This window comes from Panthera pardus, unplaced genomic scaffold (genome assembly GCF_024362965.1).
Source record: "Panthera pardus isolate Hobbes unplaced genomic scaffold, ASM2436296v1 HiC_scaffold_6, whole genome shotgun sequence".
Lineage (NCBI taxonomy): Eukaryota > Metazoa > Chordata > Mammalia > Carnivora > Felidae > Panthera > Panthera pardus.
The window spans coordinates 76,631,382-76,649,817 of NW_026526991.1; the positions used below are offsets into that span (position 1 = coordinate 76,631,382).

An 18,436-nucleotide genomic window follows, 5' to 3' on the forward strand; every position below is an offset into this window, starting at 1 on the left:
ATCAAGTACTATGCAAAAAAACAGACTAGCCATCCTGTGATGACTGTGTATCTCCAGGGATCAGAATGTAGTGTTTATACCTACAACCCAGCCCCGGGTGTGAAGATTCAGAAGCATTTGCGATACCTTTAGCATGTCCGCAGCTTCCTTCCGGCGCTGTGCCATGTCCTCGGATTCAGTCAGAAGATCATCCAGTAAGGATGATTTATACAGCTGTCCTACTAACTCACTCTGAAGAGTATCTTTCACATGATTCACCAAAAAGTGCATTACTGCCTTTGGCACACTGTAAAATAAAGCCATCAGATGATCCGCTAACTTAGAATCAAAGCCTAAAAATGTTTTAAATACATGTATTTTCAAAACTGATTATGGAGTTATCCAGCAGTATACATATGCTCTGATTTATAGTACTAACCTGTCTTGAATATTCTTTCTGACAATAAGAAAATACGATTTGATGAGTCGCTCAATGACCTCACAGTCTCGCTGTTCACGCGCAGATAGTTTTCGTGCAACAGGAACTGGCTAAATGGGGTGAAGGGAAGAAAGAAACTTTATTTTTGTGCCATTTTCAAATAAAAGTTCAGTAAGTTTGGGGCGCCTGGGTGACTCAGTTAAGCGTCCAACTTCGGCTCAGGTGATGATCTAACGTAACAGTTTGTGAGTTTGAGCCCCACGTTGGGCTCTGTTTTGACAGCTCAGAGCCTGGAGCCTGCTTTGGATTCTGTCTCCTCCTCTCTCTGCTCCTCCCCTACTTGAGCGCATGCTCTCAAAAATAAATGTTTAAGTTCAGTAAGTTTTTCTGACTTTTAGTTTCTTTTGTCTTTTAAAGTGTTCTCCGAATAACAGGGTTATCTCACTAGTGCTGAACCTATTTGCGTGGCTTACCACATCCAGCAGATTGACAGCATGGCCTTTTTGGGGACTGGCTGGCATAATTGGAATTGGCTTTGATTTTTCCTCAGCTAATAACTCTTCAGCTTTTGAAGTTTTCAGCATTCCTCTCCAGTTGCCTGTTGTTGGTTCCTGAACACCATCTCCGACCCCGCCACCTCCAGATGCAACCTGAAAAAAACGTTCCAAGATCTGTTCCAATCGTACCCTATCGGACCTTAACTAAACAAAGTTCATTTTCCTTGACAGCAGTCAAGAACACACATCCTGTACCCATCTGGAATCTCATCTATTCAGACAGATAACTGGGTCAGAAAGAGATGGCGGGTGGCATGTATAACTGGAACCCTGAGCTAAGAGGTTCTGTTGTAATTTCCAGGCCTCAGCCAGTAGATTGAGTTTTTATCGTTTGCTAACTTTAACAAAACAGCTGCCATTCGGCTTTTTTTCAAAGGAACCTTACACACTGTTGAACTGTGATCTCTCCAAAAGTACTGTGAACTCCTGTCTCCAAAACTTCAGAGTTTATGTTTTTAACAGTCAACAAAATACCATAGGATAGACCTACAAACTCTGTAACACACTCACGATTCTTAGGCTGATGTGACTTTAAACTGCCTAAAACATAGGATGTGACATAAACACAATGTAAGTTTCCTCCATGTCTCTACTCTTGAGAAAAGATCTGCTGAAAGGAATCTAGCACTACCATTAACCACAAGTGCTCTTGCACTTTCTTTTCTAGGATATGTTAGAAAAGATGTTTAGGATAATGGGAAAAACAGTAACTCATCAACACTTAAGCAATGTTTTTAGACGCTCTTTAAAAAGATCTTCTAATCTAAAATGGAGTTAAGATGACCTTCAAACTTCTAACAGAAATGCGTTATGGCAACTGTTTAAAAATGTCTTTTTTTTTTTTTTTTTTAAAGCTCATAGATAACAGATCTGAAGATCAATTGTAGGGTGACAACTGGTTAAGTAGACTTTTGGGGGCAATCACATTACAAGTGTATACAGGTGTCAAATTATAATTTGTAGACCTGAAACATATTTTTAAAAAGTCATTGCGAATGGGGTATCTTTCTGAATTAAAACACTGGCCCAAATTTGTCTCTAATATGTCTATTAAGATAGGCCATATCTAAATACAGGCAATATATTTATACGCTGATTTTAAAATGAGTAATTATACTTTAAATACCTATTAACTACACATGAATGATAGAAATTATAAGGAAACTAAGCAAATTCAGGGTGATGCCATGAGTGAAGTAAAACCCAAAGCAATGATTTAGATGGTCTCTATAAAACCTGAGCACAGGGGGCTGAGAGAGGTAAAACATTTATAAAGTTTTGAGGTTCAGCACCTTAAATCTGGACAGTGAGGAAAGGAGCTAAATGCAGAAAACTATGGATGGGTCTGAATAGTTTACTGATTAATAATTTTCTCCAAAAAAAGTTCTCAAGAATTGACAGTCTCAAACTCTCCCAGTCCCCTTTGTTTTGAATTTGCTTAAGCTGTTGAGGCACATTTTAAGCTACACATTGAGGTGACAATGCAAACTGAATGGAAGCATAAGGAAGCTGCAGGAGGGGATTATCCATTAGTACTGGACCAATGTCAGAACTTTTAAAGAGGAAATGTCCAAACATGTAACTTCCACCTCTGGAATCTTAATTTCCTACCACAATATTAAAATCAAAACTAGTAGGAAAGCCTATTGTTGTTATTTAAAGAAATGTTAAAACTAGAACGAATGCCATCTTAAAAGGATTAGAAAAGAAAAACAATAAAAAATGGAACACAGACAAGAGATAGATGCTACTGCACAAACAGATTCTTCAGTGATTTTGAAGACAGTGTTTCAGTGAGAACCAAAGGTACATTTCCATTCTGAAGCAAGAGACTCACATTTTTAGTTTCTCTTCTGCTGTCCTGAATTAACTGTTAAAAGATATGTTAAAACATGCAGTTTAACAAGCAAAATTTAAATACCAATGGTGTGAATTTCAAAACTGCAGGATAATTTCCTCTTTAAATTATTTTTCTGTGTGTTTCTGCTATCTGGCAAGCAAAGGCATGTCAACAACAATTTATGAAGTATACAGTTACATAATTCAGAATTCTTGTTAGACTAAATCTAACCTTAGCACAATATCCCAAATTAATATTCTATTCAGTGTACAGTGTGTTGTTTCCAGATGATTATGTTGCACCAAACAACCAGGCATGCAGGCTTAGATTAAGAATCAGAACAGACCTTGCCATCAGCCTCAGCAGAAGCAGCAGGGGAGGGCTCCTGGGAGGCAGGTGCCAAAGCACTTGGAACTTTATACGACTAAAGGTAAAAAATGCAGGGAAAGAAAATCAAGGATGCCAAAAATGCATTCAGAAAACATTCTATAAATGTAAATTTTTCTTCTCTGCATCAAATTAGTAAGTAACATGAGAAACAAAAGGAACCATGGGACATAAAATTATTTTTTATTCTTCCTTATTTCTTATATTGTTACCACTTTGTTAAAAACCTTCTGCAATGAGTACCTAAGGACAATCCAAATCGTTTTTATTTTTGGAATCTGGTAAGATCTCTTCTGGTAAAGGATTTAAGATAACAGATTTGTATACACACATTTTAATGTATGCAACTTATTACAGGTAACCAGAACCTATTATATGCATATTATTTTTCCCTCTCTAAAATACCTTCTTGTTTTATAGTAAAGTCATCCATTGGTCATTTCAACTAATTGTACAGAGTTGATAAAGTCACCTTAAACTTTTAAAAGCTTGATATTTAAAATCCAACTTTAAGCATTTTTTCTAATGTATTCAAGATACCATTAACTTTAAATTACTCAAAACCTATTTTTAAGGGGGCCTGGTGGCTCGGGTCAGTTAAACATCCGGCTCTTGGTTTTTGGCTCAGGTCATGATCTCACAGTTTGTGAGTTTGAGTCCCATGTCAGTCTTGGCATGGACAGTGTGGAGCCAGCTTGAGATTTTCTCTCTCCCTTTCTGCCCCTCCCCTGCTTGTGCGTGCATATACACACATGCGCTCTCGCTCACTCATAATATAAATAAGCTTTAAAAAAAAAAACCTATTTTTCAATTTGAAATACCTTCACTCAAACAATGAAATAATTCCAATGGAATAGTGAAGAGAGAAAAAAAAATTACTCTAGAACTGAGGCTTACCAATCCATCTTTGCATGTTGGGAATATGCTTTAAAAATACTGTTTTTTACCTTGTCTCGTGATACGGCTGAAGGTAATTCTCTCGCTAGCCTGTTTCTCCTTTGTTCCTAGAAAACACAACCAAACAAAACCAAAGTAATTATCAGAGCATTGAGATACAAGCCTACTAAAAAATGTTCAGCTGAATTGAAAAGTGTGGAATGACTTACAGTATATCCTCTCACTGTTGGGACTCATGCCATAATTTTATTTTAAAACAAACAAGAAATCATTTAACCCAATGCTTCTCAATCTTTTTTTCTGCCCAACACACCTGAAGGATACAATACAACGTCAGTGACAGTGGCTCCCTAAACCAGGGATTCTCAAATGAGGGGCAATGGACTGACATCTTGGCTTTCCCCACTAAAAATCACAGATTGAAACTGTCCCACATAAATGTGTACGTCAGCCTTCAGCATACCATGTAGAATCTTAAGTGCACAGATGACAGAATACTTAAGCCTTTAAACCTCACTCTAACCTGCACACATCTATGTGAAATTCCCACAACCCCCACACACAAAACCGTAGGAGGTATCTGTGGTGGAGGCTATCCTTTAAGGATGTTCTGTTTACTTCATTCTACTATCTCCCAGAAATAAATGGAGCAGTGAAAACAGTCCTTTCTGTAACCTAATTTAACAGACTGATGGACCACTCACTCTTCTACTTTGCTGTTATCAGGTAACTCTGGTACAAAGCTTAAGAAACTGACATTCAAATCAACAGGTGGTGAACACCTACTGTATGTCAGAGCACCAGGACAGGTTCAAGAGTGAGATGTATGTGTTAACGGCTCTCTCAGCAGCAACAGATACACAGAAAAGCATTTAGGTTAAATAAAGTCAAAACTGCTCCTAAGTAGAAACCATTTCATGAACACTCTCAAGCCTGCAAAAAAAGATGTTAACAAAGCTTCCATATTGATCTTTTATGGGTAAGACTTTCTTTTGACAGATTCTTGACCAATTTTCATTTTTTTTTTCATGAGGTAGTCCAGTGATAAAAAATACATGATAAAAATGTGTGGATTTTAACAATTTTCAGAATAAAAAGTTTTCCATATTAAAATGTACGTTTTGAAGGGGGACACAAAGCAAAAAAAGGGGGGGGGCAGCAGAATCTGGAACCCAGAAATTCTCATCCTAGTCTGTTACCAACTTGTTACGACCTTAGCGGTCCTGGAAAGCATCCTGGCTTATTTGCTTTGTTGACCAGAGAGGTTACCAACTCTTCCTAAGCCCTCAGTTTTGTCATTTGTTAACATTATCTACCCTCAAAGGGTTGTAAAGATTCAAGTAGAATATTCAAATAAAGTTCTTTGTCATGGAATCGTTAAAAACAGAGACCTACTCATTTGTTTAAAACAAAACAAAACTTAGCTGAAATCCCATCATAAATGACCTTGTCGGGACGCCTGGGTGGCTCAGTCAGTTAAGTGTCCGACTTTGGTTCAGGTCATGATCTCATGGCTGGTGAGTTCGAGCCCCGTGTCGGGCTCTGTGCTGACAGCTCAGAGCCTGGAGCCTGCTTCAGATTCTGTGTCTCCCTCTCTCTGCTCCTCCCCCACTCATGCTCGCTCTCTCTCTCTCTCTCTCTCTCTCTCTCAAAAATAAACAAACATTAAAAAAAAAAATTATAAATTACCTTGTCAGTATTACAAAAACTGTTCCATACATAAGTTTTCCATGAAGGTCGTTTCAGTGTTACAAGGACTAAATCCTAGTCCTAAAACAAGATCGACATGCATTTTTCATGTAACAGTTATCTGGTGCACTTTCCAAGTGCTTTAAAATGCTTACTTACGTGCATTTTTTGAATTTTTTTCTGACACTAACTTACCCCAGCTATGTAGCTAAAAATAGTTCCCTATACCTGTTAAAGATGCTTGTTTCTTTTTAACAGCACCCAGGAAAATAAGCACTAAGATAACACTTAATCATCTGTGGGCCTGAGATTCTTCATCTATTTAACCAAAGGACTGAAGTTGATGATGACTTGGGTCCTCTCCAGTTCCCAAATTCCATGTTTACAATTTTCTCTCCATCCATTTGCATGAAAGGAAATTTTATATAGAAGGGAACTCTGAGGTCTTACTGGATTAAGGAATAGCAGAAAAATTTACTATTCTTGGATAAAAGTAGCATTGCTTTATCCACCAGCCTTGGCTCCATGTGAGATCTTCTGCAACTTGCAACATTAACCTCAAATGGAAAAAAAGAGCCATGAAATGCAGCCACCCCAGTACTAGTGAAAATTTACCATTAATTTAGGTAGTTCTTAGAATGTTTCCTTCCCAGCTTTTAGAGCCAAATAAAAGCAATTTTAAACATTCACTTTTTTTACTCTTCAACCTGAATAAACTACAACAGTTACTGAGAGAGAGCCAGCCAGGCAGTCCTTCAACAGTAAATCAGTGAATCCCAGATCCCCTCTGAGTTACAGCTTCGGAAAGAGAAAATGAGAATAATGCCTCCGGGTGGTTTTGAGAATTCAATTTAACATAACAATGTTATGCCCTTAGCATACTTCCTGGGATGTAACAGACAACAATAGGTATCTGTATGTTTTATACTTATGCCATGCTTGGTAAATTTGATACAACTGATTTACAGTGGATTTTCTCTCTCAAAAGAGACAATTCAAATTGTATTTACCTCTATATTATTGTTCATCAGCCCACAAGCATCAGCAAAGTCTGGATGTTTTGTGTTGATGTAAGCCAGTTCAATTGCCACTAAGTTATGGACCTAGAAAAAAAATTAAATTAGGCTATATACTAAAACATGTCAACCTAATTCTAATTTAGGAAACAAAACTTACTAAATAGTTCTAAAAAAGGCAGTATGGGAAACTGATGCCTTAATAAATACTCAATATTTATACTCCAACTAATACATGTTATGCCATATTAGAATCTGCCCTATCTTTTATTTATATTTCATCATCTAAGACTGCACTTCTAAGGGGGTGAGATAGTGACCTTAAGGTAGTTAGAAGTATTTTGTTAGAAAAAAAAAAATTTACCCAATGCAAATCTAAGTTCGAAGGCTTTATGTAACCTTGCTATTAAAACCTCAGATCATCTGCTATTCCACATCAACGTTTCAGTTCAGTTTCAACAAGAAAATATTTCATAATCAGATAAAGTCAAAGATGTTAACTTTGAGTAAAGGATACATTTAAAGACCTGAGCCTTAATTATGACAAACCTAGTTTAAATATTATACGTGGTTTGAAATCCTAACGGGACAATAGTCAAAAAGGAAAGCTAAGAGGCGCGCGCCTGGGTGGTTCAGTCGGTTAAGCAGCAGACTCTTGATTTTACCTCAGGTCATGATCTCACGGTTCATGAGTTTGGGCCATGCAGAGCCTGCCTGGAATTCTCTCTCTCTCCTTGCTCCCCCTCCCTCACTAGCTCTCTCGCTCTCAAAATAAACTTAAAAAAAAGGAAAGCTGAAATTAATTCCTCCAGTATTGCAGAGATTTAACTAACCCCTTCATCTGCACCATTCCAACAAATCTCAGGTATTAGAACAGCATGAAAACGTCAAAACCAGGTGAAAAGGATCTATTCAAATGAAATTCCAATGATTCTGTCATCTCACTAGGTGGACCCTGAGAGCAGGGGAACTACATATCCTTACTCCTCTCAGTCTGGGGGCTGCGCTCGCAAGGGAAACAACCGAGTGGCAGGGATTACATTCTCCACTTCCAAGGATGGTCTTGTACTCTTACTAAACCTCCACTGGGGCTCACCACCATCCCAAATGCACTTTTAGTGACCAGGAAGGTAAACAAAACAACCAACAAATAGAGACATAAAGGCAATTTCAAATGCTTATCCCACATTTTTGCCAATTTCAGCATTTTTAAGGATAGCAGCAACCCACAGAATAGTAGCAAGCAACCATGACATTACAGTACTGGGCCATCAAAAGCAAACTAGAAGTGGCCAAATTATTGTCATGTGCCAGAGTTAAAATAAGAGCTTGCTCTAAAGGCTCAGTTTACTGGGGCTGAAGACAAAGCTAATTTTCCATTAGATCAGTGGTGCTACGTAACAGAGCAAAACTATTCACAATCCTCAAGAGGAACTCCATTCTCATGAAAACCTGTGGCTGCAGGCTAACGATGATGAAAACATGAAGAAAAATGTACTTTATACCAGAATTACTGAAGTTTCCTTTGAAATAATAATGGAAGTTCACTAATCGTTTTCTTGCCACTATACTGGAAAACATGCCTGAACTCTAAACTACTCATACTGCTGTACAAAAAGCTTCAACAGTGATTACAATGATGACTTGTGAAAATAACAGCTCACCATTTCATTTGTAACAGGTAACCGTTTACGAAGAAGACAAGTCACTACTTCAACTATGGCATCATGAAGTTTAGGAAACCGCAACAACTCCTAAATATGATGGAAGAAAGAAACACAGAAATCTACTTTGTTTAATGGAAAATTAAATAATTAATGAAATAATTAGATTTTAAGCTACATGTAAGCTGACTACTTCAAAGCACTTTTAGAAAAGGAAGCTACAGATGTGAACTTCCTGTTAACCCATCTCACAGATTTCCTCCCATCCCATGAAACCACCACTTCCGTATTTTACTACTTAATCGGACACCCATTACATTTGTCTGTTACCTGTGTACTGTAATTGCTACAGTGCTGAATGATCCTTTGCATTTCCTCATGAACTAGTTCCACACAACGCAGGCTGGGTTCTTCCAGACGTTTGATTTGCCGCTTGACCAGTAACTCAAATGAAACTTCAGGCACAAACAAAGCAGGACGAGGACCCTAAAAAAAAAAAAAAAAAAAAAAAAGTTGAGCTCTTATTATAGCTATATACAATTTTAGCTCTTCCCTAGGTTAAAATAAATCACATTGTTTGGTATTTTTCATGAAAAGTGCTTCCTAATACCAAGTATGAGGGCAAAGAGGCTGTACAGTTCATTTAAAAAGATATAGCTAATGGGTTAAAAATTATAATAAACCTTTAACCTCTTTTTTAAAAAAATTCTAAGCCGAGCATACTCACAGTAGCATTTCTAATGGCAGTCAAAATGTCAATAGTGTTAAGGCCACCTAGTGGGTCAACAGATTCTAAAGTTCGCCCAAAAGTCTCATGGAAAATATAACATATCCGAGCACCACCGCATCTGAAAGGCAATCAAGTATATGATTCCTGTTATTACTAAAAGGGAAAGAAGGTGCAAGTTAGAAGTCTTTAAGGTCTTATTTTCTGAGAACGTCTCAGATAAACGATTACATTTAGATCATTTTCATGTGCTCTTAACTCCATCATGAACCAGTTTCTCTATTTTTTTCTTTTAATGGAGAAGAAGGGCATTCACATGTGTATGTGTGTGTGCACACAGAGCTGTTCTGTCAAAACACAGTCAACTAAGAACTACTGAACATCTTTTCTCTGCCCTAGTTTTCTTCAACTATAAGCTTTTGAAAAGAGCAGGAATGGTATCTTATTTGTTTCTGTCTATTCACAATTTAGAGGGGAGATAAGTAAACTTTTCCTGTAAAGGGCCAGATAGTTTAGACTTTTCAGGCCATACAGTCTGTCACAACCACTCTGTTCTACCACTGAGCACAAAAGCAGCCGCAGACAAAATATAAGTATAGCTGTATTCCAGTAAAACTCAGGCACACAGAAATGTGGATTCTATATAATTTTCATGTCATGAAGTAGTCTTTGAATTTTTTTTCAACTATTTAAAAATATAAAAATCATTCTTAGCCAATGGGCTACAGTTTGCCTACTCCTGCTTTAAACAAATCTCTACTGGGGCGCCTGGGTGGCTCAAGTCGGTTGAGCAACCGACTTCAGCTCAGGTCATGATCTCACAGTTGGGGAGTTCAAGCCCCGCGTCGGGCTCTGTGCTGACAGCTCAGAGCCAGGAGCCTGCTTCAGATTCTGTGTCTCCCTCTCTCTTTCTTCCTCCCCCGCTCATGCTCTGTCTCTGTCTCTGTCTCAGAAATAAATAAACACTAAAAAAAAAAAAAAAAAATTTAAAGAAATCTCTACTATTCACTACTTTCTTACAGTTGTCTAGGCAGAAGGTGAACTAGCCTAACATTATGCTAGGTGAAATAAGGCAAACACAAAAGGACAAATACTGTATGATTCCCCTTATATGAAGTACCTAGAATTGGCAGATTCATAGAGACAAAGCAAATTAGAGGTTCCTAGAGACGAGGAGGAGGGAACAAAGAGATACTGCTTAATGGATACAGAGTTTCGGTTGAGGTGATAAAATATTTTACAAATAAGACACCATTTGATGGTTAGACAATATTGTGACTGTATTAATGCCATTAAATTATACTTAAAATTACCAGTTAAAATTACCAGTCTGCCTTCAACCTTTCCCTTCTCCAAATAATTTTTCAAAATCACCATAATTATACTTCTAAAATGGGTGCTCCTCTGACCAGAAGTGTTCTGTCTGTTATAGCAAGAAGTCTTCCAAATTCTGAAGATCTCTGGCTTTCCACAGTCTTGTTTTTAGATGCCTTTGCTGCCTTACCTCCTGTTGTGTCTTGTCATTGTACATACCATTCTGCAAATACACCCTGCATTATTCTTCGCTGTTCAAAGCCTAAAATAGTCTTCTACTTACTGCATCCCGAAGTTCTATTCAGAGCCCAACCCAAATACATTCTAACTACGGCATTCTCCCAGTCCCTGAGAGAAATGTAAATGGTGTCTTTTCAGTGTCCTAAAGGCTTGAATAGGTGGTTACACAGGTATTTACTTTATTAACTATTTATAAAACCCCCCGTATATATTATATGCATGTTTCTGATATGTATTTAATAAGTATTTAAATAAAAATACTTGATTATACTCCTGTTTGCCACACAATTGTGCCTCAGGTTACCTGGATCTACCTTACCCACTAAGCTCTTTTTTATTTTTATTTATTATTTTTTTAATGTTTATTTATTTTTGAGAGAGAGAGAGAGAGAGAGTGCAAGCAGGGGAGGGAAAGAGAGAGAGGGAGACACAGAATCCGAAGTAGGCTCCTAGCTCTGAGTTGTCAGCACAGAGCCTGATGCAGGGCTTGAACTCACAAACCATGAGATCATGACCTGAGCTGAAGTCAGACACCTAACCAATTGAGCCACCCAGGCACGCCCCCACTGAGCTCTTTAAAGATTCATCTTAGTAATCTTTATTTCCCTCAATATGCTATAAATATAATAACCAACCATCCAACAATTTATGGGGTTAACTCACTTATATAAGGCCACCTGGGTCACACAAAAGTACACAGAACGCACAAAAGTGCAAATATAATTTCATGAGTGGTGAAATCTGAATAAGCTCTGTGGGTTGTACCAATGTCCATTTTCTCATTTTGTTACTGTGCTATATACAAGATATCAACACTGGGTAAGATGGGGTGAAGGATTAACAGGACCTACTTGTACATTTATTTGCAACTTCCTGGAAGTCTATAATTATTTCAAAATGAAAAGATTTTTTTAAGTGAGAATTTAGAGAAATGAACATTCTTATGTATTGCTAATACAATCTATTAACAGAATGGCAACAATAAGAGGCTTTTAGGATGTTATAACCTTTGACATAGTAATTCCATTCTAGGAATTTATCCTAAGGGTTTACTTGGATACATGCCCTGGAAACAGTCCATCACAACATTTTTTATATTTGTGTATAAATGAAAACAACGTATCAGTAGTAAGGTACTGGTTTAAGAAATGAGAGTGTACCTAAAAAATAAAATACTATGTAAATTTTAAGATTGATAATAGAAATGTTTAAGTAATATTAGTTGTTTGTGATATGTTGATTTACAAAATGATTCCAAAATAGCGTGTATAGCATCTGATTTTTGAAGATGTGTAATACAGGCATTTATAATGCATAGAAAAATGTCTAGATTCATGCCAAAATTAGCAGGGAGTATTTCTAGTTAGTGGAATTAAGTAATTTTGTCATATATTATTTTTATCTTCATTTTCTTCCTTTTTTTCATGAATAACTACAGTGTGTATATTAAAGAAATGAACATTTAAGGAGTTACCAAATATTTTAAAGATTTATCAAAGTTTTATTGAAAAAAAAAAACCTGAAATTTTTACTGTGCTTTATACTTAGTTTACAGAGCATTTTTACACATACATCAGACATCATCCTATGCAAAATACTACTTTACAGGTAGTATAAATCACAATCAGATCATCTCAGACTTAAAGTCACTATTATAAAAGTTAAAGTAACCTAGCAATTCAGGTAACCAAATCCATACAGAAATTTTTTTTACTTACAGCTCTGAAGTTTCAATATATTTTGCGGTTCCTTCAATAGTGTTACAATATTCTGTGGCAAATTTGGTAATAAGCTGGAGTAAAGTAGCACTTTTATCATCCACAGGTTCACCATAGCTATTTAGGAGAGACTGATACTGAGCAGCTAGAACATTTATTCTTGTTTTCAACTCTGGTAAGCAGTCTCTGATGTGATGCATCAGTAACCTAACAAAGGTTAGAAAAAATGATTTAAAGTAAAACTGTGTATTTTGAAGCCCCAAACAGCTCAAATTTTTAAAATGCCAATAATGGTGAAAGCTGTCAAATGATTTGTCTTGGCAGGAAATAATGCAATTTTAGGCTAGAAATAAATACTTAGTCTGAACAAAGACAACTTGATTGACACTTTAAATTTCCTTTCAACCCATAAAATTATAGCAGTTGCTAAGAGAATCAAATAGAAACTGAAACATATTATTTCTATATTCATTACAATTACCTCAAAGAAAGTAAACTACTCAATATAATTCTACCTAGATGATTTTTGTTTCTGACTTATCTTAGCAGAGTGAAAATCAATCTTATTAAGATCCAAGTCTATCAGCCTTTATTTAGAGAGTAAGACAAAAGAAAAAACAGCTTTCATTTTAGTCATTTATAAATTATCTAAAAAGGTCTTCCAGTCCCTCTACCATCAGTGGGTATTAAGAAATTCAAGGTACATACCTTAAATTCTTTTTATGAATAATAGAAGGCATCCAAAAATAAGACTAGATTATGTGAAAAATTATAAATTTTAATTAAGTTCCTGAAATCCCAAGTGGAAACTAAGTCATTTGTTATCTAGTTCTAGCACCAAAAATAAATGACTGTCAAGAACTTCATAATTAAGATGTCTTAAAATTCCCTTGCGCATTTCTAAACTCCATAATTTAATGCCAACCACCCCAATAAAAAAAGATATCTATATTACAAGAACCTACATACAAGAAACAAGACCTGAAACGATATACATAAGAACATTATGAAAATATAAAGAACTAAAAATGAGAGCTCTCAGACACCTACTGGCAAGCAAACAAACAAACCAACAAAATCTCATTTTTCAAGAGGTAAAAATGTTACCTGTTCAGAGTCCTAGCAAGATACTTTGTTCCATTTCTATTAGCCAGGGATGGGTATTTCTTTTGAAGAAAAGCATATTCATCACGGATTGAATCAGTTACACTCTTCTTATTGTTAATGTCTAGCTGGCTCCTAAGGTTGAAAAATAACAAAACCTTTCAACTAAAGTCAACTGAGGTCTTCTACATACCTTGGATGATGATGATGATGATGATGATGATGATAGCACCAAGCATTGTTTGTAATGCCTGATACGGATTGTTTTATTTAATTCTTGCAGTAATACTATGCAATAGGTATTATTCCATTTTATGCCAAAGGAACTGAGGCTCAGGGACATTAACCTACCCAAGGTCACATGTTAAGTACTTCAGCCTATATTCAATCTGTGACTTGTAAGTAAATAATGCCTGAATAGTTTAGGACTACCATTCACTATAGTCAAAAGCAGTACTCTTAAGTAACAGGGATAGACATGTGAAAAAAGTATAAGCATGATAGCCAGCTGTATATTTTATCCATGGACAGGCAATGGATTTCTACCAAAAATAATTAACTTTGAAGAGCAGTCAACTACAAATGCAACAGTTTTATACCACCAGCTCGCATGAAAAGAGAGTGGGAATTAAACACACACACACACACACACACACACACACACACACACACACACACAAAAGAAAGAAAACAAAAAGAGAAGTCAAAGTATAGGAGAGTTAGGACATACGAATAAAGCAGACAACTGAAAGAGATCTTGGATATCACTTAGTAAAAACATTTTCATTTTATTTATTTGTTTAAATTTTTTTTTTTTTTTTTTTTTTTTTGAGAGAGAGAGAGAGAGGGAGGGAGTGCAAGTGGAGAAGGGGCAGAGAGAGAGGGTGACAGAGACTCTTAAGCAGGCTCCACACCTAGCATGGAGCCCAACCTCAGGCCTCGATCTCACTTGAGCTGAAATCAAGAGTTGGACACTTAACAAAATGAGCCACCCAGGCATCCCTTTATTTATCTATTCATTTACTTTTTGAGGGAGAGAAAAGCAGTATCATTTTAAAAGGCCTGAAACCCAAACATGTTAGGTGTCATTTAAGCCCACATTATATATCTAGTTTAGAGACAAACTAGGACTAGAACCTGGATCTCCTGTTAATTTCAGTGCTGCCTACTTTATAAAGGCTTTGGACTAAGAGAGTGCTTCATTTGAAATCTGCTTTCACCATGTGACTTTGGGAGATATAAAACTTGAGCCTTCTAATTATAAAATAGACACCAACACCTACCTCACAGTGATGCTGTAAGGGTTCAAAGAGATACCATTTGCAAACTGCTCACAGTAAAGTCTCTAAAACATAATTAGACGCTCAGTAGTAGTTTCCTTTCCACAATTTTTAATACCAGCTATTCATTATTAGAATACCTTTAATAAAATTTCTCCAAGTCACATCCTGGCAAATACAAAGGATCAATCACTAACGCCAGAGGTGTTAAACCAATTTATTAACATCCTACCATCTTAACAAACTCTTTCTTGATTGCATGCAAATTTAAATAATACTCTTTTTGCTTATCCAGTGCACTCCTCATACATAACACAATAGGCAGGAATTTTTCAAGCCTCGCTATTAAATTTTCTTCCACTTTATAGCACTGCTTACTTTAAAAATCCTTTCCATTACAAACACCCACAGGAGGCTTTAGTGGATCTTTTCTCCCTTTAGAGCACTGAATTCCTAACAATACCACAGTTACAGTAAAAGGGAAAAAGAGGGATCATATCACATTTTAGATTACTTTTTAAAATTCAGATTTGCTCTGAAATGGGAATGCTGCAATTATTATCCCATTCTTGATTGCTAACCTGTTAACTACTCCAATTATTCCAAGTTTGACTGGTATAACCCTTCCCATCAATACATCCATGGCATCAGTACCCGCATCCATGAGGTCAAGTTTAGTGATTACAGCTAAGGTTCTGCGACCTGGTAAATGCAAAAAAGAAAAGATATTGATCCATTAAATAAAGCTATTCAGTATTAATAAAGAAAAATCCTCATCTATAATCCCTCCTTAACGTTACTTCTGTCATCATTTTGACAGTATTTTTCCAGCCTTTGCTTATAGATACTTTTAAAAGTTTATTTATTTTGAGACAGAGACAGAGAGAGGGCAAGCTGGGCAAGTGCAGAGAGAGAGAGGGTAAGAGAATCCCAAGCAGGCTCTGTGGGGTCAGTGCCAAGCCAGAATCGGGGCTCCATCTCACAAACCACGAGTTCATGACCTGAGCTGAAATCAAGAGTTGGATGCTTAACCCACAAATACTTTTTAAAAACTTACTTTAGGGGCAGCACCTGGGTGGCTCAGTTAGTTAAGCATCTGACTCTTGATTTCAGTTCAGGTCACGATCTCGTGGTTCATGAGTCTGAACTCTGCACTGGGCTCGAGCCTGCTTGGGATTCTCTTTCTCTGTCTCCACCCCTCCCCTCCCCTCCCCTGTTTTCTCTTTCTCTCTCTCTCTCTCTCTCTCTTTCAAAAATAAATAAACTTTTAAAAAAATAGAAAATTATAAAAAATAACTTATTTTAATCATCATGTAAAATTAAAAAAATTTTTCACATATAGTGTTTTTTATTAGCTCTTAGGGCTCATTTTTTATAAGTATTTTAAAAATCTATTTAAAATTTACTCACTCCTGTTGTATAGTTCCAGGAGTTTTGATAAATGCAAAAGAGTTATGTCACTTCCACCTCAAGACAAAACAGTTGTATCACTTCCCCCCAAAGTTATTTGTACTACCACCCAATCAAACCCCTTTTCTTTAAAAAAATTTTTTTTCAATGTTTATTTGAGACAGAGGGAGAGAGAGAGGCGCAGAGAGAGAGGGAGACACAGAACCCAAAGCAGGCTCCAGACTTTGAGCCGTCAGCACAGAACACGACACGGGGCTCAAACCCACGAACCGCCAGATCATGACCTGAGCCGAAGTCGGAGGCCCAACCGACTGAGCCACCCAGGTGCCCCTCAAACCCCTTTTCTATTCCTAGATTTGCTTTTCCAGAATATGACATAAATAGAATCATATACATATATATAGCCTTTTGACTCTGGCTTCTTTCACTTGACATAATGCACTTGAGAGTCATCCGTGTTGTTGCATATATCAATAATTCATTCTTTTTCATTGCAAAGCAGTGTTCCATGGTACGGATATACTATAGTTTGGTACTTTGAGAAACATTTGGGTTGTTTCCAGTTTTAGGAGATACAAATAATAGGTTTTCATTTAACATGGGTAAATGTCTAGGAGTGGTACTGACTGAACTTTTTAAGAAACTGACAAACCGCTTCAAAGTGGCCGGTACCATTCCCACCAGTAATGTGTAAGAACCGCAGCTGCTCTGCACAGTGTCTAATTTTACATACGGCATTTTCAACATTGCTTCACATCTACAAAATCATCCTTTTTAATGATTCCCGACCCATCACTACCTTAATAATCTATTATTATCTTAATCTATTATAATCTTAATCAGTCCTACTATGGGCCATATATTAAGTTGAATTTAATTTTTTGACACTATAAATAATACTCGATGGGACTATTTCTTTACAATATATGACCGGATTCAGATTCCTAGATCAAGGGTTGCCTGGGTGGCTCAGTCGACTCTTGACTGTGGTTCAGGTCGTGATCTTGCAGTTCGTGAGATCGAGCCCCGCAATGGGCTCTGTGCTGACAGTGTAGAGCCTCCTTGGGATTCACTCTCTCCCTCTCTCTTCCCCTATCCCACTTTCTCTCTTCCAAAACAAATAAACTTAAAAAAAAAAAAAATTACTAGATCAAAAGTATGATCCTATTTATCGCTCAAAGGTCAGTTTAAAATAGAAGGCATATAAAATGCTTAACAGTTTAAATGATAAATGTAAAATTTAAATAAACCTTTTGATAGAGCTTAATTAATTTATTTCTTACTATTATTTTTTAAGTAAACTCTACCCACAATGTGGGGCTCAAACTCATGACCTTGAGATCAAGAGTCGTATGCTCCACCGTCTGAGCCAGCCAGGAGCCCCTAGAGCTTATCCTCCAATCTAACATGAACATGTGGTAAACACTTCTTAAAAGCTTTAAATTAAATAAAAATACTTTTAAAAATTACTGTTTATGGGAATTTTAATTAGTAGCCTTAGCATTAACTTTTCCTACCAAATTTTTATTTCAAATTCTTCTTCAAAGCAAGAAAAAAGAAAACAGGACACAGCCCACAGAACCCCCAAATACTCCAGTAAAAAAATTAGATCCTATGTGGAGCAAAGCTACATTTATTAGCAGCAATAATAATTACTCTCTTATAAGCTGCCATTGTATATATACTATGAGATGTATATCACAGCATTAGTCAACTATCATACAATGATCCACAGTATGAACTAATCCTTGGGGTTATGAATACTTCATAAAAGGATTTTACCTTTATTTCTAAGAATTTCCTCTGCCTTATGTCTGTCTAAATGTTTTCTACCTCTGCGGAATGTAGATAACCACAATTAGCTACTGTATCATAATCGACAATGATCAATTATGAGTTAATTATTCTTAGAAGTCAGCTAGTCAAAAATCTAAATCATTTTATTTCTACAAAACAAACCGTCCTTGAAAAGCCATCTTATTATTTAAAAAAAATTGTTTTTAATGTTTATTTATTTTTGAAGGGTAGAAAGACACAGCATGAGCAGGGCCGGGGCAGAAGAGAGGGAGACACAGAATCCAAAGTAGGCTCCAGGCTCTGAGCTTCAGCACAGAGCCCAATGCAGGGCTCGAACCCACGAGCTCTGAGATCATGACCTGAGCTGAAGTCAGATAC

General features: G+C 36.6%; 1 protein-coding gene across 9 annotated transcripts in view; it reads right to left on the reverse strand.

The window, feature by feature from the left end:
• The window catches only part of DNM1L (dynamin 1 like), a 47,525-nt gene that overhangs the window by 421 nt on the left and 28,668 nt on the right, over positions 1-18,436 (reverse strand). For 3 of the 9 annotated variants that reach the window (XM_019452427.2, XM_019452418.2, XM_019452420.2), the window contains 13 exons: positions 15,433-15,553; positions 13,575-13,706; positions 12,468-12,674; positions 9,196-9,316; positions 8,799-8,954; positions 8,469-8,558; positions 6,799-6,891; positions 4,150-4,206; positions 3,162-3,239; positions 2,813-2,845; positions 892-1,068; positions 419-528; positions 127-286 (listed from right to left, as the gene is read on the reverse strand). In XM_019452427.2, coding sequence (XP_019307972.1) covers positions 127-286; positions 419-528; positions 892-1,068; positions 2,813-2,845; positions 3,162-3,239; positions 4,150-4,206; positions 6,799-6,891; positions 8,469-8,558; positions 8,799-8,954; positions 9,196-9,316; positions 12,468-12,674; positions 13,575-13,706; positions 15,433-15,553 — 1,535 coding nt within the window. The remainder of the gene's footprint in view (positions 1-126; positions 287-418; positions 529-891; positions 1,069-2,812; positions 2,846-3,161; positions 3,240-4,149; positions 4,207-6,798; positions 6,892-8,468; positions 8,559-8,798; positions 8,955-9,195; positions 9,317-12,467; positions 12,675-13,574; positions 13,707-15,432; positions 15,554-18,436) is intronic. The other 6 variants (XM_019452422.2, XM_019452424.2, XM_019452419.2 and 3 more) reach the window with 3 other exon arrangements.